Source organism: Arabidopsis thaliana, chromosome 2 (genome assembly GCF_000001735.4).
Source record: "Arabidopsis thaliana chromosome 2, partial sequence".
NCBI classification, from domain to species: Eukaryota; Viridiplantae; Streptophyta; class Magnoliopsida; order Brassicales; family Brassicaceae; genus Arabidopsis; species Arabidopsis thaliana.
Window position 1 is genome coordinate 19,544,938 of NC_003071.7, and position 19,193 is coordinate 19,564,130.

Sequence of the window (19,193 nt, forward strand, 5' to 3'; positions counted from 1 at the left end):
TTGTAGGTATTGTAGTCATCATTACAAACGGTTTAAGCATTATTTTTGGATCTAGCTTTATGGTGTTGTTTTGAATTCTGTTTTTCTTTCTTTTACTATTTCAAGTAAAACTACCACTACCAGCGAAAACTAGATATATATGTGTTCATTTCTTAAAAATTGCATTCATTATTGGTTTTGTCTGGTCACAAAAAATCATTAACATTTTTAGAATACGTAAAATCATGGGATTGCCAATAAAAAACAGTAAAGAAAAGGTGCTAATCAAGGGAGGGTTGCAGAGGAAGCAAGAGAAAGGTGAGAAGCAATAATGAAAGTTAAAAGAGTATCAAAAAGTCACTTGGAGTTGGTAATTCTTCAAGCTTAATTTTTGATCCTCTCTAATCATTTAATGTTATGAATTTGATTATTGTTTTTCTTTAAGCAAGAGGGAAATTTTAGAATTTTTTGGAAACATATCTGAACGTGGATTTCATTTTACAATAATAGCTATAGAGATACCTAGGGGGTCCGAATCAATTCACTCAATACCAAAAAAAAGGACCGGTTACCATATCGTTATCCAAACCGGTTGATTCACATTTATTAGGATGTGTTTTCGCATTGAAATTGAGTGAGGCCAGTGATGTTAACCCAAATTCACGACCTAACCACATTTTTTTACGTGGCGTCACTTCTGGTATAATATCGTCAGGGTTAGTTATGAGTCTGGTTCGAATAATTAAAGATAGCATCAGATAGAAAAGTAAGAGATCGTCACATGAATTACATGGTTATGGCCATTCACTTGATCGCCATGAAACACAAAACATATGATGACTTAGGAACAGAGACGACAAAAGTATCAAAAGGTAAGAGTTTTTTTTTGTCTTTTCTTTCTCACCAAGAGATCATTTGTTGTGAAGAGATTTGCGAAGAAGAGAGGTGTAGTTACCAAACTGGATGTCAGAAGGCGGATGGAGATTAAAGACATAGGAGATTGGTCTGGAGACTAGCATAGGCTTCTGGATTGTTAATGTGTCTTGGAATGCACCAAAGCTTTCTGAATCGTGTGGGAAAGACTCTCCAAGGAAGAAGAAGCTTTCTCTGGCTAGCTTCTCAACCTTGACAAAAAAAAAACACATACACAAATAAATGAATGGAGTGGACAAAACAATGAAGGTGCTGATACAGCAAGACTTTTTTTTTTACCTGTAAGAGTGAGAATCTGACGTTGTTCATTGTGAGAACTACTCGGATTTTGTAAAGCTTATCGCCGAGTAATCTGATTGCCATGTGCTCGAAGAAATTCTGCAGAATAGTTTTCTGCTTCTCAGGAGTATCAGCATAGCTGTCTGGGTTAAGGAACCACAGCACGCATTTCACTTCGTTCCACGGGATTGGGTTCTCCCTTCCTGCTTTTGAGATGATTGTCTGGTAGGGATGATTGAGACCCCAGAAGATTCTTGTGTCTGCAAGTGATGAATCACAGAAAAGCGTCTCTGAAGACGATGATGTTGAGAGTATTCTCCAGGACGGATAACGGTTGGCTATACTTGAGGTGAAATGCATGTCAGAGTCATCGAACACAAGGATACATCCCTCAGAAGAAGTAGGAAACAAATCCAGAAGGGGCGATGTGGAAGAGCCATCTTCTTCTGGAAGGCATTGGGGAGGTGGAAGGTATGATGTTGTCCGTCGTCGCATGGCGTGGGAAAACAAACACGATTCTCCATTTCGACATCCCTGCAAAGACGACTTATTAGCATAGACTCTGAAGATGACCCAACTAGGATGGTAACGTAATGCACCTGCGATGATGCGAAAAATTTGCAGGCTGGTCTTGTTGACTGAAGAGTATGAGTGAACGTGCACTGGCCACCACGGTTACAATATCCATTAAGAAAATATACACAGACTGGGGCCTCTCCATACTCAACGTAATCCTCAGGTTCGAGTGCTCCATGGCCATTATCAGATTCAGATGGTGTGCATTGAGTTCTTATCTATGGCAAATCGAAACAGTAATAGATCAATACGCTGTAAGGAAGAAACATTGTTTTCAGCTCTAGCATCCACCACACTCTTATTATTGAAAAACTTGGTACAATGAGAAGATTGATAAGCCTGTAAACGCAATTACTAAATACACGAAACAAGGTCGGAAAATGAATACCTCTTTGATAATACTGGCCATGTTTTCTGCAATAGCATTTGCTTGGAATGCGTTAGGAGGAACAAACGGCACTGATACACATTTTCTTACTTCAGGAGGTGGTTGATTGTTATCTACGTCCTCAGAGTGTAGATATTTATCTTCAGAGGGTTGGCACTCAATATAGCATGTATGATCAAATTCATATGGATTGTAATAGGTTGGTTGAGAATCAGAGGAACTGATGAATTGAGGTCTAAAACGATGAAATGAGCTAAGTGTATCTTCATCTGTAAACCAGACGAAAAATTCCAATTAAAGGCAGAAGAAAGTAGAGAAAAAAAAGGAAAGAGAGGCTATTAGCGCGTTAAAATGGAAAGGCTATATAAAAAGAGTCGAGGAAGCAATGAACTTACACAGCTCAGACACATGATAGAACGAGGACTGGGCAATATTGTGGAAATCACACCACTCTTTCTCAATCTCAGGAAACATCAACTTGAGATCTTTGTCTTTCTCTTTTGACAGGAGTTGTTTCAAGTTTTCAAGACGATGCTTATCCTTCAAGGAGAGAAACATCGGTAAGATCTTCGAGAAGAGAAGCTGGTATTTCGTGGGAATATGGCGAAACTATATTATTACCTTAAAGACACGTTGCCAAAACTGAAAAGCACAAAAGTTTGCCATGAGTACCATCTCCCTCCGCCCACCAGAAATGGTCTTGCTGCCACCAAAATAGTGGTCAACATACTCTAGAAACTGTAAAAGAAGACAAAGGTGAAGTAGATGATTAACATCATGATCAAAAAGACGTGTAGAACTGTAGATTAATTCACCAATAGGACATACCAGTGAATCATCTCCAAAAGGATGATGGATAGGAAGTGGTAGGGTATCCATCAGGACACCTAATAGAATCCCTTGTCTTAGCATTCCCATTTCACCAAACTTGACGACCAGAATAGATGCATCAAAGGACAATGGGAAGCTAGCAAGCAACCGTCCATAAAATGTGGGCTCGTAACGTCCCCTAGGCGATTTCCGCAATGCTTGTATGCTTAACAGCATCCTTAATGCATCGTCAACGACATCTGGGTCTGGTGGATCCATAGCTTTTGCCAGCAATGCTAAGTTATAGAATATAATAACACTCAGTTCAACTGACGGAGTCTGATTAGATAGACACAATAACATTTTGGACACTATCTTATAGATTCGATCTATTGTATTTCTAAAGCATATATGCACCCAATTTTTAAGAATAATGAAAGAATACTCCCACCATAAGCATTTAGCTTCATCTAAGGATCTTCGCACCAAACAGGAACTCATGTGATAGGTACTTATGCAGTAGCAGAAGACCTAGCAAACCCGACTGTCCTTACTATTTCACAGGTAACCCAAGTTTGACATCTTCTATTATAAAAGAAGTTAAACATTCTCTACACAATTATAATATTATTACCATTTGCGTCATTAATGGCTCTGGATTCCGTGCAGCAAATATGGAGAACTTGTTGTCTCAATGACAGCTTAAGTATAGATGGGGGCTCATGTTCTTCAAGCTTGTTAAAAAATGCACTCGGCACCAGGCGATACACCTCACCATCACATGTTCGACCTGTCCTCCCTCTACGTTGCTCAGCCTATAACCCACATAAGAAGCTAAATTTAGAACATCCAGTCATCCACTATTATTCCATAAATGGTAAATTCTAGCAATACCTGAGATCTAGAGACCCAAACAAGCTGTACTGCGTCTCTTTTTCTGGACGGATCCCAGAACACTTGCAGAGACCGGCACGAGTCAATGACATATGCTACTTTGGGTATTGTTACCGAAGATTCCGCAATGTTTGTAGCCAATATTACCTGAGAACAGTATTTTGGAAAATTTATATAACTATGACGTCACAAAATGGTAGTTGCAACTCATTGCATCAATACGAGTTTGATGTCCCCCCAATAATAATGCTCATCTCTCAAGGACAAAGAAACATGGAAAGGTAAAAGAGAAACCTTGCGGCGGGATCTGCATATCTTCATAGCCGCCAAGGCTTGCTCGGTGTCAATGCTTCGGTGCAATATGTGAACCTCAAAAGATGCAAAAAAGGGTTCCAATTGATGATACTGCTGCTCAAGGGAGTAGTATGTCGGAAGGAAAACCAAAATACTCTTCTCAATGTCTGGTTCTTTTTCATGAATATATAAGATAAGATCATGAATAAGATTTTGCAGTTCAGGTTTGATTTCAGTATCAGCTGAAGAAGGACTTGGACCAGGACAGTAAGCTGACAAATCAGAACTCACACCAAGCAATCCTGCAACCTGCTTCACAAACAGTGTCATATTAATTAGCTTGGAAATACTTGCCGTCAGAAAAGAAGAAAATCAATTGGATAATAATATAGTTTCATAAAGAGCAACAAATCTAAAAAAGTTTAACCTGCTCAAGATATAATACTCTTCGCTGGAAAATTGTTCTCTGGTCAGGGCTAGGAATAGCAACTACTTCTACGCGTTCACCCCTGCCTAGTTCTTTAAAGTAGTCTCTGTACCTTGTTATATCAGCAGTTGCAGACATCAAGACCACCCTGTAATTAATCAAATCACCTCTTTAATAACCATGACCTCAATACAAACGTTATCGATGATAACACGGTTGAAGTAATGAATCGGTATAGTATAGAACTGACTTATCTTCTATCAGCAAACACAACCACGCGAAACAATTTAAGAACCTTAAAGTAATTACATCATGTTGTAGAAAAGGGTTATAACCTGAGGTCATTATTCTTCATGAGAAACTGCTTAACACAGACAAGAACAAGATCTGACTCCACAGATCTTTCATGCACTTCATCAAGAATGATAACCTTGTACTTTAGTGCATTCAACCCCTTGTCTAGCATTTCATCCAACAGAACTCCAGCAGTTTTGAACAGAATTTTCGACCTGCATGCAACAGGATAATTGCATAAAAGTCATCAATAAGGGGGAAAAAGCCAAATATTGTCCTGAAAACTCGGACACAGTAGAAGAAACTGAAAGGAGATATTGTTCTATAAGTCAAGAAGATGAAGATAATGATAGTTACCCTTCGGTCAAAATCTTAGAATGCCCAATGTGGTAACCAATTTCTCCACCTAAATCGGAGTTGCGAGATTTAGCAACCATCTTAGCAACAGCTACAACCGCAAATCTCCTAGGCTGTGTACACAAAATGGGAGCCATGTTTGCTTCCAGAAGGAACTGTGGAACTTGTGAACTCTTCCCTGAAGCAAAGAAGGACAAGTAAGTAACCACACTACGTATGAGATGAGTCGAAAATCCAGCTATCCATTACAATCACAACAGTTCAAAGGCGCAGGGAAGCTAAATATGGCCCAACTTGTACTATTTCCGTTTAACGCGTTAAGATAGAAACGAATCAAATGGACTATCCACTCACAGAAAACATTCAAAATCTGGTGTCATACAGGAAGAAACCCCAACGGAGCATTTCTGTAATCAAAATGACGAAGACGACAAAACAAAAACAAAAACCCCAACGGAAATGCAGATTACTAACTAGAGTAAGTCGTCTCGGAACGAAGGAAGAAAAATAGAATAAGAGAAAGAAGAAGGCGAGCGCAGGTACCGCATCCAGGCTCGCCGACGATGAGAGTGACGCGATTCTCGAGGATTTTGTCGATGATTCTCCTTTTCATCGCCATAATCGGAAGCGAAGCGAAGTTGGAGGAGGGTAAAGGTAACGATTCAGAAGAGCTGGAAGACGAAGTCGGCGAAGAAACCGCCATTGTTGTCGTACGCGGAGCACTGTCTCTCTTCCTCTACACACAGAGTCTAGTCCAGTCTCTGGTATTTCTAATACTGCCAATCACATCCTTCCTCTCTACGCTTTTAGGGGGGTTTTAGGGGAGCGTCGATCAGGTGCGACGAGCGTACGTTTAGCTCGCTCGTTGATCTCTCAAGTCTAATAAGTTGACTAGGTTTGACTAGTCAAAATGTGTGCGGGTGTATACACACACTGGAGAGCTTGCCGCGAATTACCTAGGTCCCACTAAGGAAAGGACATATATATATCATGGGCAAAAAAGTGCCGCCAATCAAAACACTTGAAAAAAAGCAGGAAAAAAACTTACAAATAGAACCGGCCCACTCATAGCCCAGTAATAAAAAAGTCCATTAATGGATATCTCGGGTCATCCAAAAACCCGAACCCGAACCATTTTCGATGAAGTTGACGAACCTGTCTGGTTTTGTTGCGTTCTTCCGATTTGGGTTGGAGAGGAAATGGCGTCGGGATGGGGAATAACGGGAAACAAAGGGAGATGCTACGATTTCTGGATGGATTTCAGTGAATGTATGTCTCACTGCAGAGAGCCCAAAGATTGTACCCTTCTTCGTGAAGATTACCTCGAGTGTCTCCACCATTCCAAAGAGGTAGGTACCCACTTCTTTTTTCCGGTGATATTGTTTGAAGAATTTCATTGATTTGATGGTTCTGATGTTCGCCACTGTTTCCGGCTAGATCAGTGTGATTGTGATGTCTAGATCACTTAGTTGTCGAAATTCCAAAAATCCTAGATCAGGTCGAGCAATTGGGAAATGAGTCCCATGCCTTTGTTGATTGGCCATTTTCGGAATCCTCAGCTGCAGAATCAAGATGCCATTGAAAGATCATGTTCTCTTGTTTAAGATAGGATGTATCGATTAGGCGTTTCTGGAACTAAATCATCTCTGTACATGTTACAACTGTTTCTTCTGCAATTACACGGCTCTCTTAGAACATTACGATTGACACCAGTGGTTTCTTTACTTTGAATGAAGATGCTGTAAGTTTAAGTTTTTATGTGTTGTGTACCTGTTGTTGCAGTTTCAAAGAAGGAACAGGATATACAAGGAGGAGCAGCGTAAACTAAGAGCAGCTTCGAGGAAAGGTGAAGAAGCCGGAGATGGGACTCACAACCATCACTAGTCTCAACAATCCTCCTTCAAGCTTCATCCGATTCCAGAGAAGAATAATAAAAGGTTCATGGAAGATTTTGTATCTTGGAATCTCTAAACGCTTTGATTGTTTTTCAGTTTTCAATTTTATCCAATCATGTTCTGCTTTCTTTTTATGTTAAATCGTCTCTTTGAGACGTATACTTTTCCACCTGAATTATGGACATGTGGATTGTGGATCATTTACTTCTTCACTATTACTCCATCCAACCAGGAACAATGGCAACATTTTGTCGATAACTTGTGTTTAATTAATTATAACAATTGTTCTTGGAAAGCTCACAATGTACATTGGAAACCAGTTATAGTTACATCATAAACAAGTTTTGATCGATCAAACAAGTCCCCAGTTTTCTTTTATACATTGATCATTAAGCCTGATAGAATTCTCCCAGGCGACTGTAGAGTTCTGACACAACTTCTCTCAGAAGTGTCTATGCCACAAGCTAGGGATCGTGCGATGATTCGATGGGACAGGGAAATGTGGGAACCAATCTCTCTCCCATGCATGAATTTGATCGGTTTCTGGTTCATGGTGTCCACCTGGATAAATGAAGAATCCAACGTTCTGATCTGGCATTGGTGGGGGAGGTGGCGGCGGCGGTAATCCCCTTCTTGTCATGGAGATGAGAGGTGATGCGAGAGTGGGACCATTGGCATGATGTTGTTGCCTCTGATGATTATAAGCATGATGCTGTTCACGCATTTGGGTGCTGCTTCCTTGGTAACTGTTAATTGCTGGTGAGGACCTTTGATTAGACCTACAATGCCCAATTCCAAAAGAATATTGTAAAACACTCTGCAAGAAGTTGAGAGCAATAGGGAGTTTGAGAAGCTAACCGGTGACTAAAAAGAAATGGATGCGCATAAGGTAGGCCTCGTGCTGCTGAAGAGTCAACTTCACCATCAACCACATGAGCAGCGGGTAGTGAAAACGATGGGGAATGGTGATGATACTGGGGGGCAACAGGAAGCTGGTGAAAGTGATCGTTAGAGTGGCTGTTCCAGGGATGATCATCTGTGCTGTTATTGTCGCTAGTTCTCGGGGTAGCGGCTGGGCCAGGTCCAACATATGCAAGATACGAATGATTCACAGCAGCGGCGTGATGTCCATGGAACTCAGTATGATCTAAGGAAGAAATATGGGTTTTGACATTATAAACGGATTGCTAGACAAAATGAAATGATTATATACAGAACAATCAGCGTCTAACTTACATGTAGTGGTTGCAGGTTCCAGTTCCCTGAAACACAGAGCAAAAGTCAATTCTAGCTTTCGCGTTTGAAGGATCAAAAGCCTTAGAAAAGAGAGATAATAGCAAAAACCATGGTAAAGGTGTTGTAGGCTTACTCGAAAGAAGCTGCTGCTTGAGAGAGTTCACCAAACGGGCACCAATGGACCCGATATTGCTGCAAACCCCGTAAAAATGTCAGGATAAGCGATCTCTCATAAGGAGGTTATATGATAAAAGCACAGTTCTCATGTACACGAAAAGAAAGCATATCGTTGCACAAAGTAGTGAGCTTTTACCATTTCCGGATAGCTTAAACCGTACAAGTCTTCTTCAGGGATCCAATCTTCCATGGAAAACTCTGGAAAGGGGCGAGTAGAACCGTTTGCATACAACCACTGACCCTTTTCGACATTGCGACAGTTAGGGCATTGCATGGCTCCTTTCATGTTAAATGCTGATCCAATGCAATCTGCAAGAAACCAAAAAACAAGCTGCTAAAGGGAAAGCCGAAAATAGCAACAAATTCAGCAGCCAGATAATAGAACTAGCAAGCCTCATTCTATATCTACACAAGAGAAGAAACCGATTCACAAGTTACGACACACATTTGTCAGAACTCGATCATTTCTAGGATCAACCAACTGCAGAGTCGTGGCAATCTAAGCTTGTAAACAAAGCAAGGGATTAGGAATCCATCTATATTCTCAAATTCATTCAATTATCGTCCAAATCTACCATCAGATAATTGCACAAAAGCTTGTACAAGCAAAAAGCCATCGGATCATCAAACTGTGATGGAGGGAACGCAAAATGGTAAGAGATGGAGGAAGGGAATGAAATACCCAAATGGAACTGGTGACCACATTGGAGCTTAGCCTTGGATCTGGTACCATCATCGAGCACCGATTCGAGGCAAATCGAGCACGAGACTTCGACAGGAGACGAGGAATCCTCCGGGTTCCCGCGTTTTCCAGGGTCACATCCACCAGCAATTCGGAGATCATCATCGCAACCCGAATCTTTAGCTCCGGCCATATCTTCACCAGCAGGCCAAATCGGAGGGAACCAACGAAAATTTTCGTTTTTCGAAAGAACAAAAAAAAAGAAAAGAAAGGATTGTCAAACAAAAATCAATGAGAAACCATGTCTCGCTATCGCTATCTGTCTCTCCGAGTTCGTCTGCCTTTTGGAACGCCGATGCGGTAAATCTATCCTTCCTCTTCCTCTCTCTCTCTCTCTCTCTCTCGTCCGACCTGTTAGAGATGACGTGGTTCAAAACCGGACAATGACATTGGACTCTCCCTTTTCTTTTCTTTCCTCTCCCATTGTGGATAATTTTTTATTATTATTTTATTACTTTAGTTTTGGATAGATGATCATCAAACCATCCATCCATCTGAACCAACAACCAAACTATAAATTTGTTCATTTAAATCATTAATCTCTATTTAGTTGATTTGTTTTCTTCTCTAGTCTCTTTCATATGAAGTTTATTATAACTTTCACATCCATTTTGTTATGAGAAAGATTAGCATATTATAACACACGAATATTGATTGTCTAAGGATACCAAAACATTGTATGTAGTAAACAATTACACATATAGATGCAAATGTATATTGTCTTGAATCGTTGTTTCACATCAAGCTAATATTATTTCACTTTATTCTTCTGAATTAGAAGACTATGCAGAGACTTTGCTTTGACCGAGTAGCCTTCCCTTAGGTTTCAGACCTTGATCTTAGGCTTCTTCACGATCATCACCGAGCAATGAGCATGATGAGCGCAGTAGTCACTCGTACTCCCGAGAACCGCCCTGCCACACAAACCGACAAGTGAATCAGAATGGGTGTATAGTTGAAAGATTGATCATAAGAATTAAGGCTGAATGAAATAATACCTCTTGATAGCTCCATATCCATGGCTTCCCACAACAAGAATAGAAGCATGATGCTTATCTACAACTTCACATAGGATATTCCTTGCATCACCTTCGAAAACTTCGATCACCGCGCCATGAACCTACACAACAAACCTAGGAATGATGATTGAAAAGAAGAAGATAGTTGCTAACCAAAGATAGATAGTTACTATAAGAAAAACCAGTGCTACTTAGCTTGAAGCTCTTAAATGTGCTAGAGATTCACATTCACATTACCAAACTCATCTAATAGAGTCCAATACAACACATGATGACGATTATAAAATCCAAGAAACACATAAAACGAATTTGAATGTTTGATAATAGCAAGATCGTACCGATCTGCTCTGACAAATTGCTTTGGCTTTCTCGACAACCTTAGCAGCGGTATGCTTCAGATCAGCATCAACATAAGGTACAACCTCCGCAGTTCCTAAAACACACAGATTAACAAAACCTAAATGATCTCTCCCCATCGCTGCCCAAAACAGAACCCCTAGAAGAGTAGATTCGAGAGTGAAAGCAAAGAGCGTACCGGGACCAGCGAGACCAACGGCGGAGACGGCGTTAGGTTTGGCGTGGACGATGAAGAGCTTAAAAGGATAATTGGGAGCGTAAGGAGCGAAGAAACGATCGAGCGTCCACTCCAAGGCGTAAGTGCTCTGCTCGCTGTCGTCAACTCCGACGACCATCACCGATTTCCCATCTCCGGTGGCCATGACTCTGACGTTGTTCGCCGGCGTGAAGAAAACGCGCTCTTGTGTTTGTGGTAGAAAGAAGCCTAGAAGAATCCTCCAAAGTGTTTGCACAGAAAAAGAGAGTTTTGGTATCTTCTTCTTCTATTATTTAATTTCTTTAAATAAAAAGAAAAGAGGAATGTGATACTTTGATTTGATGACGTGGCTGGTCCTCATTTCTTTATGCCTTTCCATTAGTAAATTTCCCAATATTTAAAGTTACCCACAGATTTTAAATAAGAAGAACCCACAGATTTTACACAAAATTTATTCTAATTTGAATATTACCCATAAAACAAAGTACATAAAAGGATTTTGCAGGTTAACAGTTATTAGCTTTTTAGTAACAAACTGATATGAATTGGTTTGATAACTTTCGATTTTACTTGGAAATTAACTATTACAAGAAAAATCTAATTTCAAATAGTGGAATGATTTGAGTTGGGTAAAATCCGGCTCAGATGATAACAATTACAAAATAAAAATGAGACGGCCGGCTGTAGAATAATATGACGACGTGAAGCAAAAGCAGGAGTGCGACAGAAACCTCTCTAACCAAATTGCTTTTAGTTATATTCTTCTTCGTCTTGACGCTACTCTTTACCTTTTTTTATCTGATTTCAGATTTCTCCAGAATCTTCAGATTCCCATGGCCACTGTTCATGTTGTCGGTCTGAAAATCAATTCTGGATCTCCAGGGAAGGACACATCCCGAAAGGCACCTGATGCAATTCATGCTGCTTTATCACCGTCATCATCTCTATCATTACTCAGAGGTACATATACCTTAAACCCCAAACCAGTTTCTCCGTAGCATTTTGAGACGTCATCATTCTTATCTATCATCAAACCTTGCTCTTTGTCCATATAGGAGTGTTACCAAAGTATTTCAGCTCAGAGTTGTCAGTGGCTCAGTTCCGGTTGGTCGAAGGATCTTAATACATAGTGGCATTTGGACATGAGAAGAACACAGATTCTTGGGATGGATGGGAGGTAAGAGAACCATACCCTAACCTTAATAATGTCCTACAAGTCGGATCAGCAGCTTTGTTTGATTTTTGGGTGTTTTGCAGCTTCTACAAAGGCCAGTTTTGATCCAGTACACGGAGGAGAGATGTCTCAGCTCGAGTATCATAACTGTCTGAAGCCGCCTTCTGTGTTTTGAAACAACAAGTCAGCATTCTCTTACTTCCTTTATATATATTAATCTTGTTGAGATTCTGGATTTTAGGCTTGTGTCTTTGGTAACATATGTGGTTTCCGGTTAGTTATGGAATTGTCGGTCAATCTCGAGGCAAGAAGAGAGAGTATGTATATATGTAAATGTTGAACCACTAATCACTTAATGATTATTTAGTTAATTACGTTGGATCTCATATTGAGAATACTATTTTGCATATATATTTTTCTGAAAAAAACAACAAAAAGAAAGGTCAACATTACAAGAGTAAAATTGCATATGAAGAGAGTGATAATGAAAGTTCAAGTGTTTGTTTCTGAATTCTTGACATGTATATAATCACCATATAACTGTTTCCAAATTGTAGATGGTAATGCAAAAATCTGATGAGGAGGGAGATGGTTCTGTTTCCAGCAACTAGATTTAGTTATAACATAAGGGGATTGATTATTGTTATTGTTATTGATCCTTCTTCTCCTGTTGAATTGGATTGAGAGTTAGTTGGTCAAAAGGTGTTATGGGTTTTAGAAAATTAATAAAAACAGGTGGGCTTTGTCTGTACATGTCCTTAAATTATTTGTTTTGGGAGTAGTTTAATATCGAATGATACGTTTACACGTAAAAAGTCTTTTCTTTTGAGTCGTCGTCTCAGGAAAGATGAGATTCGTTTCTAGGAGAGGTTGACTTTTTCAATCCACACTTATAACTCTAGAATCTTATGTCATTGATGACGACCTCCTCTACACTTTTGGATTTGTATGTTTACAAAGGAAGGAAGGATTACCTTAGAACAGTTTATGTGATGTTTGTGTCTTTCTATTTTTATTCAATGAAATTTCTTTACATGTACATAGATTAGCTATATTGACATGAATCTAACTGATTTTTTTGTTTGCAAAATAACAAATTAGTGAGGGGAATTTTGTTTCAGTCAATAAATCCGTGATTTCTATATGTTAGATGGATAACAATGCAATAAATAAAGGGGACCCAATAAAAAAAAAGGAAAGAGAGACGTGCCTGTGGGTAGTGGGTGGTGGTGAGAAGATTCTGGAAAAATGGGAGCAATTCAAGCTCGTCTTCCCTTGTTCCTTTCTCCCCCTTCTATAAAACACCATACCTTCCTTCATTCTTCTTCATCCAATTCCAATTTCAAAATCAGATCCAACAAATCTTCTTCTTCTTCTTCTTCTTCGATCATCATGGCCAGTATCAAGGTTCACGGAGTTCCCATGTCCACCGCCACAATGCGCGTCCTCGCTACTCTTTACGAGAAAGATCTCCAGTTCGAGCTCATCCCCGTCGATATGAGAGCCGGTGCCCACAAGCAAGAGGCCCACCTTGCCCTCAACGTAACCCCTTTCTCCCTCTCTCTCTTTACGAACAAACAAAACTGAAAACACTTTATGTTTGGTTTTTCCAATTATCTGACAATGATCTTTGTTTTGTTTCAGCCCTTCGGTCAAATTCCTGCTCTCGAGGACGGTGATTTGACGCTTTTCGGTCAGTTTACTTTTGCTTTGATCAATGATTTGACTTTTTTAGATTTACAGAAACATCATTACGCCTTAGTCACTTTGTATTGGATAACGATTTATCTGAAATGACAGACTGTGATGATTATTTTTGTTGCTGAAAGTTTTTGTTGGTAATATATTTGCAGAGTCAAGAGCCATCACACAGTACCTAGCAGAGGAATACAGTGAGAAAGGTGAAAAGCTTATCTCCCAAGACTGCAAGAAAGTCAAGGCAACCACTAACGTATGGCTTCAAGTTGAAGGTCAACAGTTTGACCCTAACGCCTCTAAGCTTGCCTTCGAGCGTGTCTTTAAAGGCATGTTCGGCATGACCACTGACCCTGCCGCTGTCCAAGAGCTCGAAGGTAAGCTCCAGAAAGTCTTGGATGTCTACGAGGCTAGGCTCGCCAAATCTGAGTTCTTGGCTGGTGATTCCTTCACTCTTGCTGATCTTCACCACCTCCCAGCCATCCATTACTTGTTGGGTACTGACTCCAAGGTGCTCTTTGACTCTCGCCCTAAGGTTAGCGAGTGGATTAAGAAGATCTCTGCCAGGCCTGCTTGGGCTAAGGTTATTGACCTCCAGAAGCAGTAGTGACCCTCTCTCTTTCTTCACTTCTTTTCTTTTCCTTTTGCCCAAATAAACGAGTCCAGTGATTTTCTTTTCTTGGCTTATGTACTTGTGTTTTCAGTATTATTTATGTCATCATCATCCTCCTCTTTTGTGTTATTGTTGGGTTCATTCACATTTGTGCAATTAAAAACCAGAGTTTAAACGCCAAATTTGCAAAACCGTTACATTTTACCAATGAAGAGGTTAAATGTCACGAACCAATATTGACTAAAGGACTCCAATAATCCAATAACTGTTAAGCTGAGAATAACCTTAATTATATGGCTTTGTTCAAGAGCCGGACTTTAAACTCAATCGGTTTCAACCGAAGATAAGTTGCTTGCTCTGCAATTGCGTGACGCCTTGGGAACCAAGATAAGTGGTTATGCCCTTAAGAAAACCAGAGCACCAATGAGCTGAGAGTTTGGGAGATCTCTTGCGATGAGGATCATGACTCAGTACATTCCTAAACTATTCTCGTATCCACTGAGTTACTCGTACAAATCCATAAATGACCATACAAAGTAGCCTCTCGTGTGAAAATAGTGATAACAATTAAAAATGAAAAAATGCGCATCCAGGGAATCGAACCCTGGTCAGTACCGTGGGAGGGTACTATGATACCACTACACCAGATGCGCTTTTTATTATGCTGACAAGTGTTTTATTATTAACTCTAACATTTGTTCTGCCGGGAAAGTTTCCTGATGATAGTAAGAAACAGAACAACTCGAAAGAGAAGACAATGGCGCGAGGAGGATTTTAAGATAACGAAACCAGAGAAAGCCTGCACTGAAGTTAGAAAACGGTGAAGGAAGAAGAAGAAACAGAGTAGAGGAATTGGTAACGCCGTAGCGGTGAAGCAACGACGTCCGTCTTAAGTCGATAAAATTTCTTATAAATATGTTTTATCAATAAAGCAGCGAAAAAAAAAAAAAAAAAAAAAAAGCAGCGAATTCGATCGGATGGTTATTATTACAGAGAGTGTAAAAATTTGGTAATGATGATTAAAAGTCTTGGGATCATGGAACCCAAGTCGGGTCACGAGGGCTAAAGAAAGAAGCCATTACGTGTCCGTTCAAGAGCTTGAACGTTGCACTGTTGGACTTGACACATCTCGGCGTTTTATACTGATTAAACGACCCTCCTTGGCTTATAATCAGATCCATCAGTTTCTCGAACGTTCCTGGTTTCACCACTCTGATCTCTAATGCCCCTATCGATCTCTCTTTCGTCCTGCACTGTCTGTATATGTAGTCCAGCTCTTCCTCCACCGCAACGCAACACTCTTCCATCAGTTTCGGCTCGAGATGACCTTGGATCTCCCAGAATAGCACGTAGTGACCTGGCACTGATGACGTGTCCGCGTAGCTCGTGTACTCCGCCAGGAATGCGTTGCTTCCAAGCTTCTTCTTGGCTAACGTTATGCTCCTGTGTAGATCTTCTTCGTTGGTTTTGTCTAAGTCGATGCTTAGAACCACGTTTCTCCTGCAGATAAACCGGAACTGTGGTGCTCCGTTGTAGAAACCCGCCACTTGAAGAACGTCGCCGATTCGGTAACGGTACAATCCTGCTTGCGCATGAATCAATCATCAACCAATCCAAAACACTAATTAAAAGAACGTTTCTTTAAATACCTGCGAAAGTTGTGACGACCAGTTCATAGTAGCGGCCGAGTTTGACATTGACCAAGTCAACGACTTTATCACAGGGGACTTGTTCATCGTCGTCTAGATCAAAAGAGAGTGTCCCGTTTTTGCCGAGAGGGATAAACTCGAAGTAGCACATGTTAGGCAAGAGAGTGAAAACGACGTCAGATGGTTTGGAGAGTGGTTCCACGTTGACTCCAAAGTAAGTCTCAGAGGAAGCATACATTGGACAAACCAATGGAATCTTCCCCTGGCTAAAAAACTCAAGTGCAGGTATGTATTGAGCCATTGAGCCCGTCACTACTGCTTCGATGAACTTTGCCTTAGGCCAGAGCTGACACAGAATCCCTTTCCACGACGACCGCCCACAGATCTCTTCGATCTCGCTAGCTAACTCTGGATTCGGCGACATTAAAAGACAAGACATTGCCATTTGGCAACCTGGATCGGTGATCATGGGGTTGAGACTACCGGTGCGGATGTCTTCACAGAGCTGACTCCATTTCTTCTCGAGATAAGAGATTGCACGGAGAAACGCTGAAGCAAAGACTGCTCCTAAACGCATCACCTTGTGACGGTGAATCAGACCGGCTAGTAACTGACAGTACATGCTTTGGTTGCTGTCTTCACAAAGGATGGTTTGGATAGGACTGGTTAAGTCGTTGAATGGATCATAAGGTCTGCACTGGAAATGCTTGCTTTTGTAGTAACTAGTGAGGACAGCTCTGATTGGTAAACCACAAGGAGTTGATGTTTCAGCCTTTACGAAATTTAGGTACATTGCTTTTCCTTTGTCAAGTCCTGTTATGTACCTGTTGTAAAAAGGTTAAAAACAGAGCAAGAAGAAGATGGTAAAAGAGGTAACCTCAACGGATATGAAAGATTCTTTAGGTTTAGTGAGTGCATGTTCAAAATTCTTAGAGAATCTTTAGTGGGGACATCAAAATTGGCGTGTGGATAAAAGATGATGGAAGCAAACTTTATAGTACATGACATGATACCACTAATTGTCCCCAAAAAAAACAAAAACTTTAAGAAGAAAGCAAACTTCATTTTCTTCCTAAGTGCGAAACCCATTGTGATGAATATATTGGTACCACACTACCACGGACAGTACCTCTTATGAGTGTTAGGTACTGTATGTACTAATTTCCATATGTTAGTGGTACAATGATTATGAAACCATAGTCACACTGAGGTAAGAAAATTGATAATTCTTTCAAGATTTTCAATAGTAATGGATAACATTGCAGAATTTGATGTGATGTCCTTCCATTTCCATAGATTGGCTTTGGAGACATATCCATTATCCTACAACTAGAGGAACAGTCCTAGTGGTTCTTTTATGGAATATGAGATCACCCATTTTTCTTTGTTTTGAGCATGATGGTCACTTATTAAGTAAATACTTATGTGCACACAAGACGTATATCTCTTTTAACTCTAAAGATTTCAGAAAGTAGAAAAAGAGCCTGACTTGCCCTTAGGATTTTAAACAGCATCTAGGAGAACTAATTATTAGAGGAATCAAAGGAGGAATTCACTGACTTGTTCACGATTGGAATGATAAGATTGTAGAGAAAAGTGCGGCGATCAAGATCTTCAGGAATGGTTGGCATTAGCTTTGGCTCTCCAGCAGAAGTCCCAGAGCTGCGAAATGCAAGAAAGCGATTACATTTTCATCAGCTAAAGAAAGACATGCACAGAGACAGAGAAGGCAGCGACTAACAAAGATTCAGACTGAAACAGATACAGACCTGCATAATATTTCAGTAATAGAATGGCCAGTAATAAGAGATGAGTCTTCTCCATTAGCAATTCTCTGAATGTACGGATAGATATCTTTGTATATGATGATTGGCACAGCGCGTTTAAACTCCAGAACATCCTTAGAGCCATTCATGTACTTACTCAAGTACTCTGTGTCCTTGTTTCTTTCCAAGATCCCACGTAAAATGTTATCTTGAACTTCAGCAGCTTTCGAGGTGATCCTCTCAAGCTCTTTTAATACACTGTCGTGATCAAGCTTCATTACATCCATTTCTCAGCTAACCCAAAGAAAGAAGAAGAAGAAGAAGAAGAAGAAGAGAGGTAATGACTGCCTCAGGACTCAAAGTAAGGGGGTATATTTATAGTGGGTTTAGCCATATTTACATACCCAGAAATGGAGATTAACTTTGTCCTTGCAATATATCAGTTAAAGGGAAAAAAAATCAGTGCTGATATCATCAATTATGCAAGCTCAGTTTCAAGGAAGGACAATACGTATAAGAAAAAGATGTACTTAAAGACACTAACACAACAATATTGTGTAAAGACATAGCAGCTTCTCTCTACTTTTTTACTTTAAACCAAAACCAGCATATATATCAGAGTTAAGTTGACTTTCTGCCACATAGCAAAACCTTATATAATGGCTACGAATAAGATAAGTCTACAACAGCCTGAGTTTACAGCTACCAAAAGGGTCATTAACAAGTTCTCAGTAAATGAAGAGACTTTGTTCAGCATGAGAATCAGGGAAGCAATCACAACCATCCATATTTTATCAAAAAATCTCAACAAGGGGGCCACATCTTTTGATGATCAACCACAGTCATGATCATCAAGCTTTAAAGCATGATGCGTTTGGTGCTCGCCGCATCTGATTATTGGCGAAAGTCCACCACTAGCTAAACAACTGCTGACGCTACTCTGTCCCTCAAGAGGAACAACTCTAACCAGACATTGTGGACGCTGTTGGGTGTGGATTCTTTTTCCATATGCAGAAAGGGTTTAGTGACAAACAAAAAGCTAAACTTGCTTCTCTCTGTTATTTTGGTGACTCAGTTTAGCATATAATGTATCGCACTATTGACCCTTTTCCATGCATGGTGATTCACTTCTCACCATTCCCATAAAAAACAAAAGAGATCTAACAGTTTTTAAACTCAGATTCTATTGGTTCATAGTCTTATCCACAAGCTAGATCTTGTTCCCTCTCCAGATTTCCCTGTTTAAAGCTGAGTTTCAACAGCACAGCATCAATGAAACCTATGTGGGTTTTTAAATGTGAACCAATGTTTTAATTAGGGTGAAAATGAGAAGTTGTTACACGAAACTACATGGCTGTTCTAGTGTCACAATCAAACTTTTGACTATATCAGTGACATGTTTATTATTCCTCTGCAAGTTGTAGAAAGGTTAAAAACTTCACT

At 40.1% G+C, this 19,193-nt stretch overlaps 7 protein-coding genes, 1 long non-coding RNA gene and 1 other non-coding gene across 13 annotated transcripts; 4 read left to right on the forward strand and 5 right to left on the reverse strand.

The window, feature by feature from the left end:
* Positions 1-718: 718 nt before the first annotated feature.
* AT2G47680 (zinc finger (CCCH type) helicase family protein) lies at positions 719-6,234 on the reverse strand. Its single transcript, NM_130336.3, has 14 exons — positions 5,775-6,234; positions 5,232-5,409; positions 4,916-5,089; positions 4,581-4,728; positions 4,154-4,462; positions 3,860-4,006; positions 3,600-3,780; positions 2,984-3,261; positions 2,777-2,893; positions 2,551-2,695; positions 2,156-2,424; positions 1,791-1,985; positions 1,192-1,725; positions 719-1,103 (listed from the first exon to the last, which is right to left on the reverse strand). Exons 1-14 carry the CDS (start codon positions 5,932-5,934, stop codon positions 891-893), a joined length of 3,048 nt encoding a protein of 1,015 aa, NP_182290.1. The 5' UTR covers positions 5,935-6,234; the 3' UTR covers positions 719-890.
* Positions 6,235-6,257: 23 nt separating this feature from the next.
* On the forward strand, positions 6,258-7,421 carry AT2G47690 (NADH-ubiquinone oxidoreductase-like protein; the record flags this gene model as incomplete). Of its 3 annotated transcripts, none has more annotated exons than NM_130337.6 (2): positions 6,258-6,580; positions 7,014-7,421. In NM_130337.6, 2 exons carry the CDS (start codon positions 6,326-6,328, stop codon positions 7,113-7,115), a joined length of 357 nt encoding a protein of 118 aa, NP_182291.1. In that variant the 3' UTR covers positions 7,116-7,421. The 3 variants fall into 3 exon arrangements, with proteins under 3 accessions (NP_182291.1, NP_001118542.1, NP_001323508.1); NM_001125070.1 differs by having other exon boundaries at positions 6,326-6,584; NM_001337271.1 differs by having other exon boundaries at positions 6,326-6,580; positions 6,674-7,421.
* On the reverse strand, positions 7,377-9,710 carry RFI2 (RING/U-box superfamily protein). 2 transcript variants are annotated; one of them, NM_180147.3, is made up of 6 exons: positions 9,222-9,710; positions 8,676-8,848; positions 8,496-8,554; positions 8,363-8,388; positions 7,985-8,273; positions 7,377-7,905 (listed from the first exon to the last, which is right to left on the reverse strand). In NM_180147.3, exons 1-6 carry the CDS (start codon positions 9,412-9,414, stop codon positions 7,569-7,571), a joined length of 1,077 nt encoding a protein of 358 aa, NP_850478.1. In that variant the 5' UTR covers positions 9,415-9,710; the 3' UTR covers positions 7,377-7,568. The 2 variants fall into 2 exon arrangements, with proteins under 2 accessions (NP_850478.1, NP_001324431.1); NM_001337272.1 differs by having other exon boundaries at positions 7,377-8,273; positions 9,222-9,647.
* Positions 9,711-9,786: 76 nt separating this feature from the next.
* Positions 9,787-11,189, reverse strand: AT2G47710 (Adenine nucleotide alpha hydrolases-like superfamily protein). The gene is made up of 4 exons (NM_130339.3): positions 10,836-11,189; positions 10,639-10,733; positions 10,280-10,401; positions 9,787-10,195 (listed from the first exon to the last, which is right to left on the reverse strand). Exons 1-4 carry the CDS (start codon positions 11,017-11,019, stop codon positions 10,108-10,110), a joined length of 489 nt encoding a protein of 162 aa, NP_566108.1. The 5' UTR covers positions 11,020-11,189; the 3' UTR covers positions 9,787-10,107.
* Positions 11,190-11,388: 199 nt separating this feature from the next.
* On the forward strand, positions 11,389-14,548 carry GSTF8 (glutathione S-transferase phi 8). 2 transcript variants are annotated; one of them, NM_180148.5, is made up of 6 exons: positions 11,389-11,813; positions 11,909-12,030; positions 12,111-12,210; positions 13,178-13,569; positions 13,672-13,720; positions 13,881-14,531. In NM_180148.5, exons 4-6 carry the CDS (start codon positions 13,276-13,278, stop codon positions 14,327-14,329), a joined length of 792 nt encoding a protein of 263 aa, NP_850479.1. In that variant the 5' UTR covers positions 11,389-11,813; positions 11,909-12,030; positions 12,111-12,210; positions 13,178-13,275; the 3' UTR covers positions 14,330-14,531. The 2 variants fall into 2 exon arrangements, with proteins under 2 accessions (NP_850479.1, NP_001323480.1); NM_001337273.1 differs by lacking the exons at positions 11,389-11,813; positions 11,909-12,030; positions 12,111-12,210 and having other exon boundaries at positions 12,539-13,569; positions 13,881-14,548.
* On the forward strand, positions 11,687-12,202 carry AT2G47720 (uncharacterized protein; the record flags this gene model as incomplete). Its single annotated transcript, NM_130340.1, has 2 exons — positions 11,687-11,813; positions 12,111-12,202. The coding sequence occupies 2 exons, from the start codon at positions 11,687-11,689 to the stop codon at positions 12,200-12,202; spliced, it is 219 nt and encodes a 72-aa protein (NP_182294.1).
* A 369-nt stretch (positions 14,549-14,917) lies between the features above and the next one.
* AT2G47740 lies at positions 14,918-14,988 on the reverse strand. Its single transcript has one exon. It is a non-coding gene; the product is annotated as a tRNA-Gly (tRNA).
* A 201-nt stretch (positions 14,989-15,189) lies between these two features.
* On the reverse strand, positions 15,190-19,023 carry GH3.9 (putative indole-3-acetic acid-amido synthetase GH3.9). The gene is made up of 4 exons (NM_130342.3): positions 17,754-19,023; positions 17,545-17,646; positions 15,985-16,808; positions 15,190-15,917 (listed from the first exon to the last, which is right to left on the reverse strand). Exons 1-4 carry the CDS (start codon positions 18,035-18,037, stop codon positions 15,370-15,372), a joined length of 1,758 nt encoding a protein of 585 aa, NP_182296.1. The 5' UTR covers positions 18,038-19,023; the 3' UTR covers positions 15,190-15,369.
* Positions 18,515-19,127, forward strand: AT2G09955. The gene is made up of 2 exons (NR_140619.1): positions 18,515-18,740; positions 18,986-19,127. It is a non-coding gene; the product is annotated as an other RNA (long non-coding RNA).
* The last annotated feature ends 66 nt before the right edge of the window (positions 19,128-19,193 follow it).

Excerpts from the sequence above, each read along its gene's own strand:
- AT2G47680 (NM_130336.3), bottom strand. The coding sequence starts at position 5,934 with ATGGCGGTTTCTTCGCCGACTTCGTCTTCCAGCTCTTCTGAATCGTTA. Across the intron at positions 3,781-3,859 it reads TTTGGGTCTCTAGATCTCAG|GCTGAGCAACGTAGAGGGAG; the intron begins GTATTGCTAGAA and ends TGTGGGTTATAG. Across the intron at positions 2,894-2,983 it reads CTTTTGGAGATGATTCACTG|TTTCTAGAGTATGTTGACCA; the intron begins GTATGTCCTATT and ends CTTCTTTTACAG.
- RFI2 (NM_180147.3), bottom strand. The coding sequence starts at position 9,414 with ATGGCCGGAGCTAAAGATTCGGGTTGCGATGATGATCTCCGAATTGCT. Across the intron at positions 8,849-9,221 it reads TGGTCACCAGTTCCATTTGG|ATTGCATTGGATCAGCATTT; the intron begins GTATTTCATTCC and ends GGTTTCTTGCAG. Across the intron at positions 8,389-8,495 it reads CAAGCAGCAGCTTCTTTCGA|GGAACTGGAACCTGCAACCA; the intron begins GTAAGCCTACAA and ends TCTGTGTTTCAG.
- AT2G47710 (NM_130339.3), bottom strand. The coding sequence starts at position 11,019 with ATGGCCACCGGAGATGGGAAATCGGTGATGGTCGTCGGAGTTGACGAC. Across the intron at positions 10,734-10,835 it reads CGTTGGTCTCGCTGGTCCCG|GAACTGCGGAGGTTGTACCT; the intron begins GTACGCTCTTTG and ends TGTGTGTTTTAG. Across the intron at positions 10,402-10,638 it reads CAATTTGTCAGAGCAGATCG|GTTCATGGCGCGGTGATCGA; the intron begins GTACGATCTTGC and ends TTTGTTGTGTAG.
- GSTF8 (NM_180148.5), top strand. The coding sequence starts at position 13,276 with ATGGGAGCAATTCAAGCTCGTCTTCCCTTGTTCCTTTCTCCCCCTTCT. Across the intron at positions 13,570-13,671 it reads AGGCCCACCTTGCCCTCAAC|CCCTTCGGTCAAATTCCTGC; the intron begins GTAACCCCTTTC and ends GTTTTGTTTCAG. Across the intron at positions 13,721-13,880 it reads CGGTGATTTGACGCTTTTCG|AGTCAAGAGCCATCACACAG; the intron begins GTCAGTTTACTT and ends ATATATTTGCAG.
- GH3.9 (NM_130342.3), bottom strand. The coding sequence starts at position 18,037 with ATGGATGTAATGAAGCTTGATCACGACAGTGTATTAAAAGAGCTTGAG. Across the intron at positions 17,647-17,753 it reads ATTACTGAAATATTATGCAG|CTCTGGGACTTCTGCTGGAG; the intron begins GTCTGTATCTGT and ends TGCATTTCGCAG. Across the intron at positions 15,918-15,984 it reads GGTCGTCACAACTTTCGCAG|GATTGTACCGTTACCGAATC; the intron begins GTATTTAAAGAA and ends ATGCGCAAGCAG.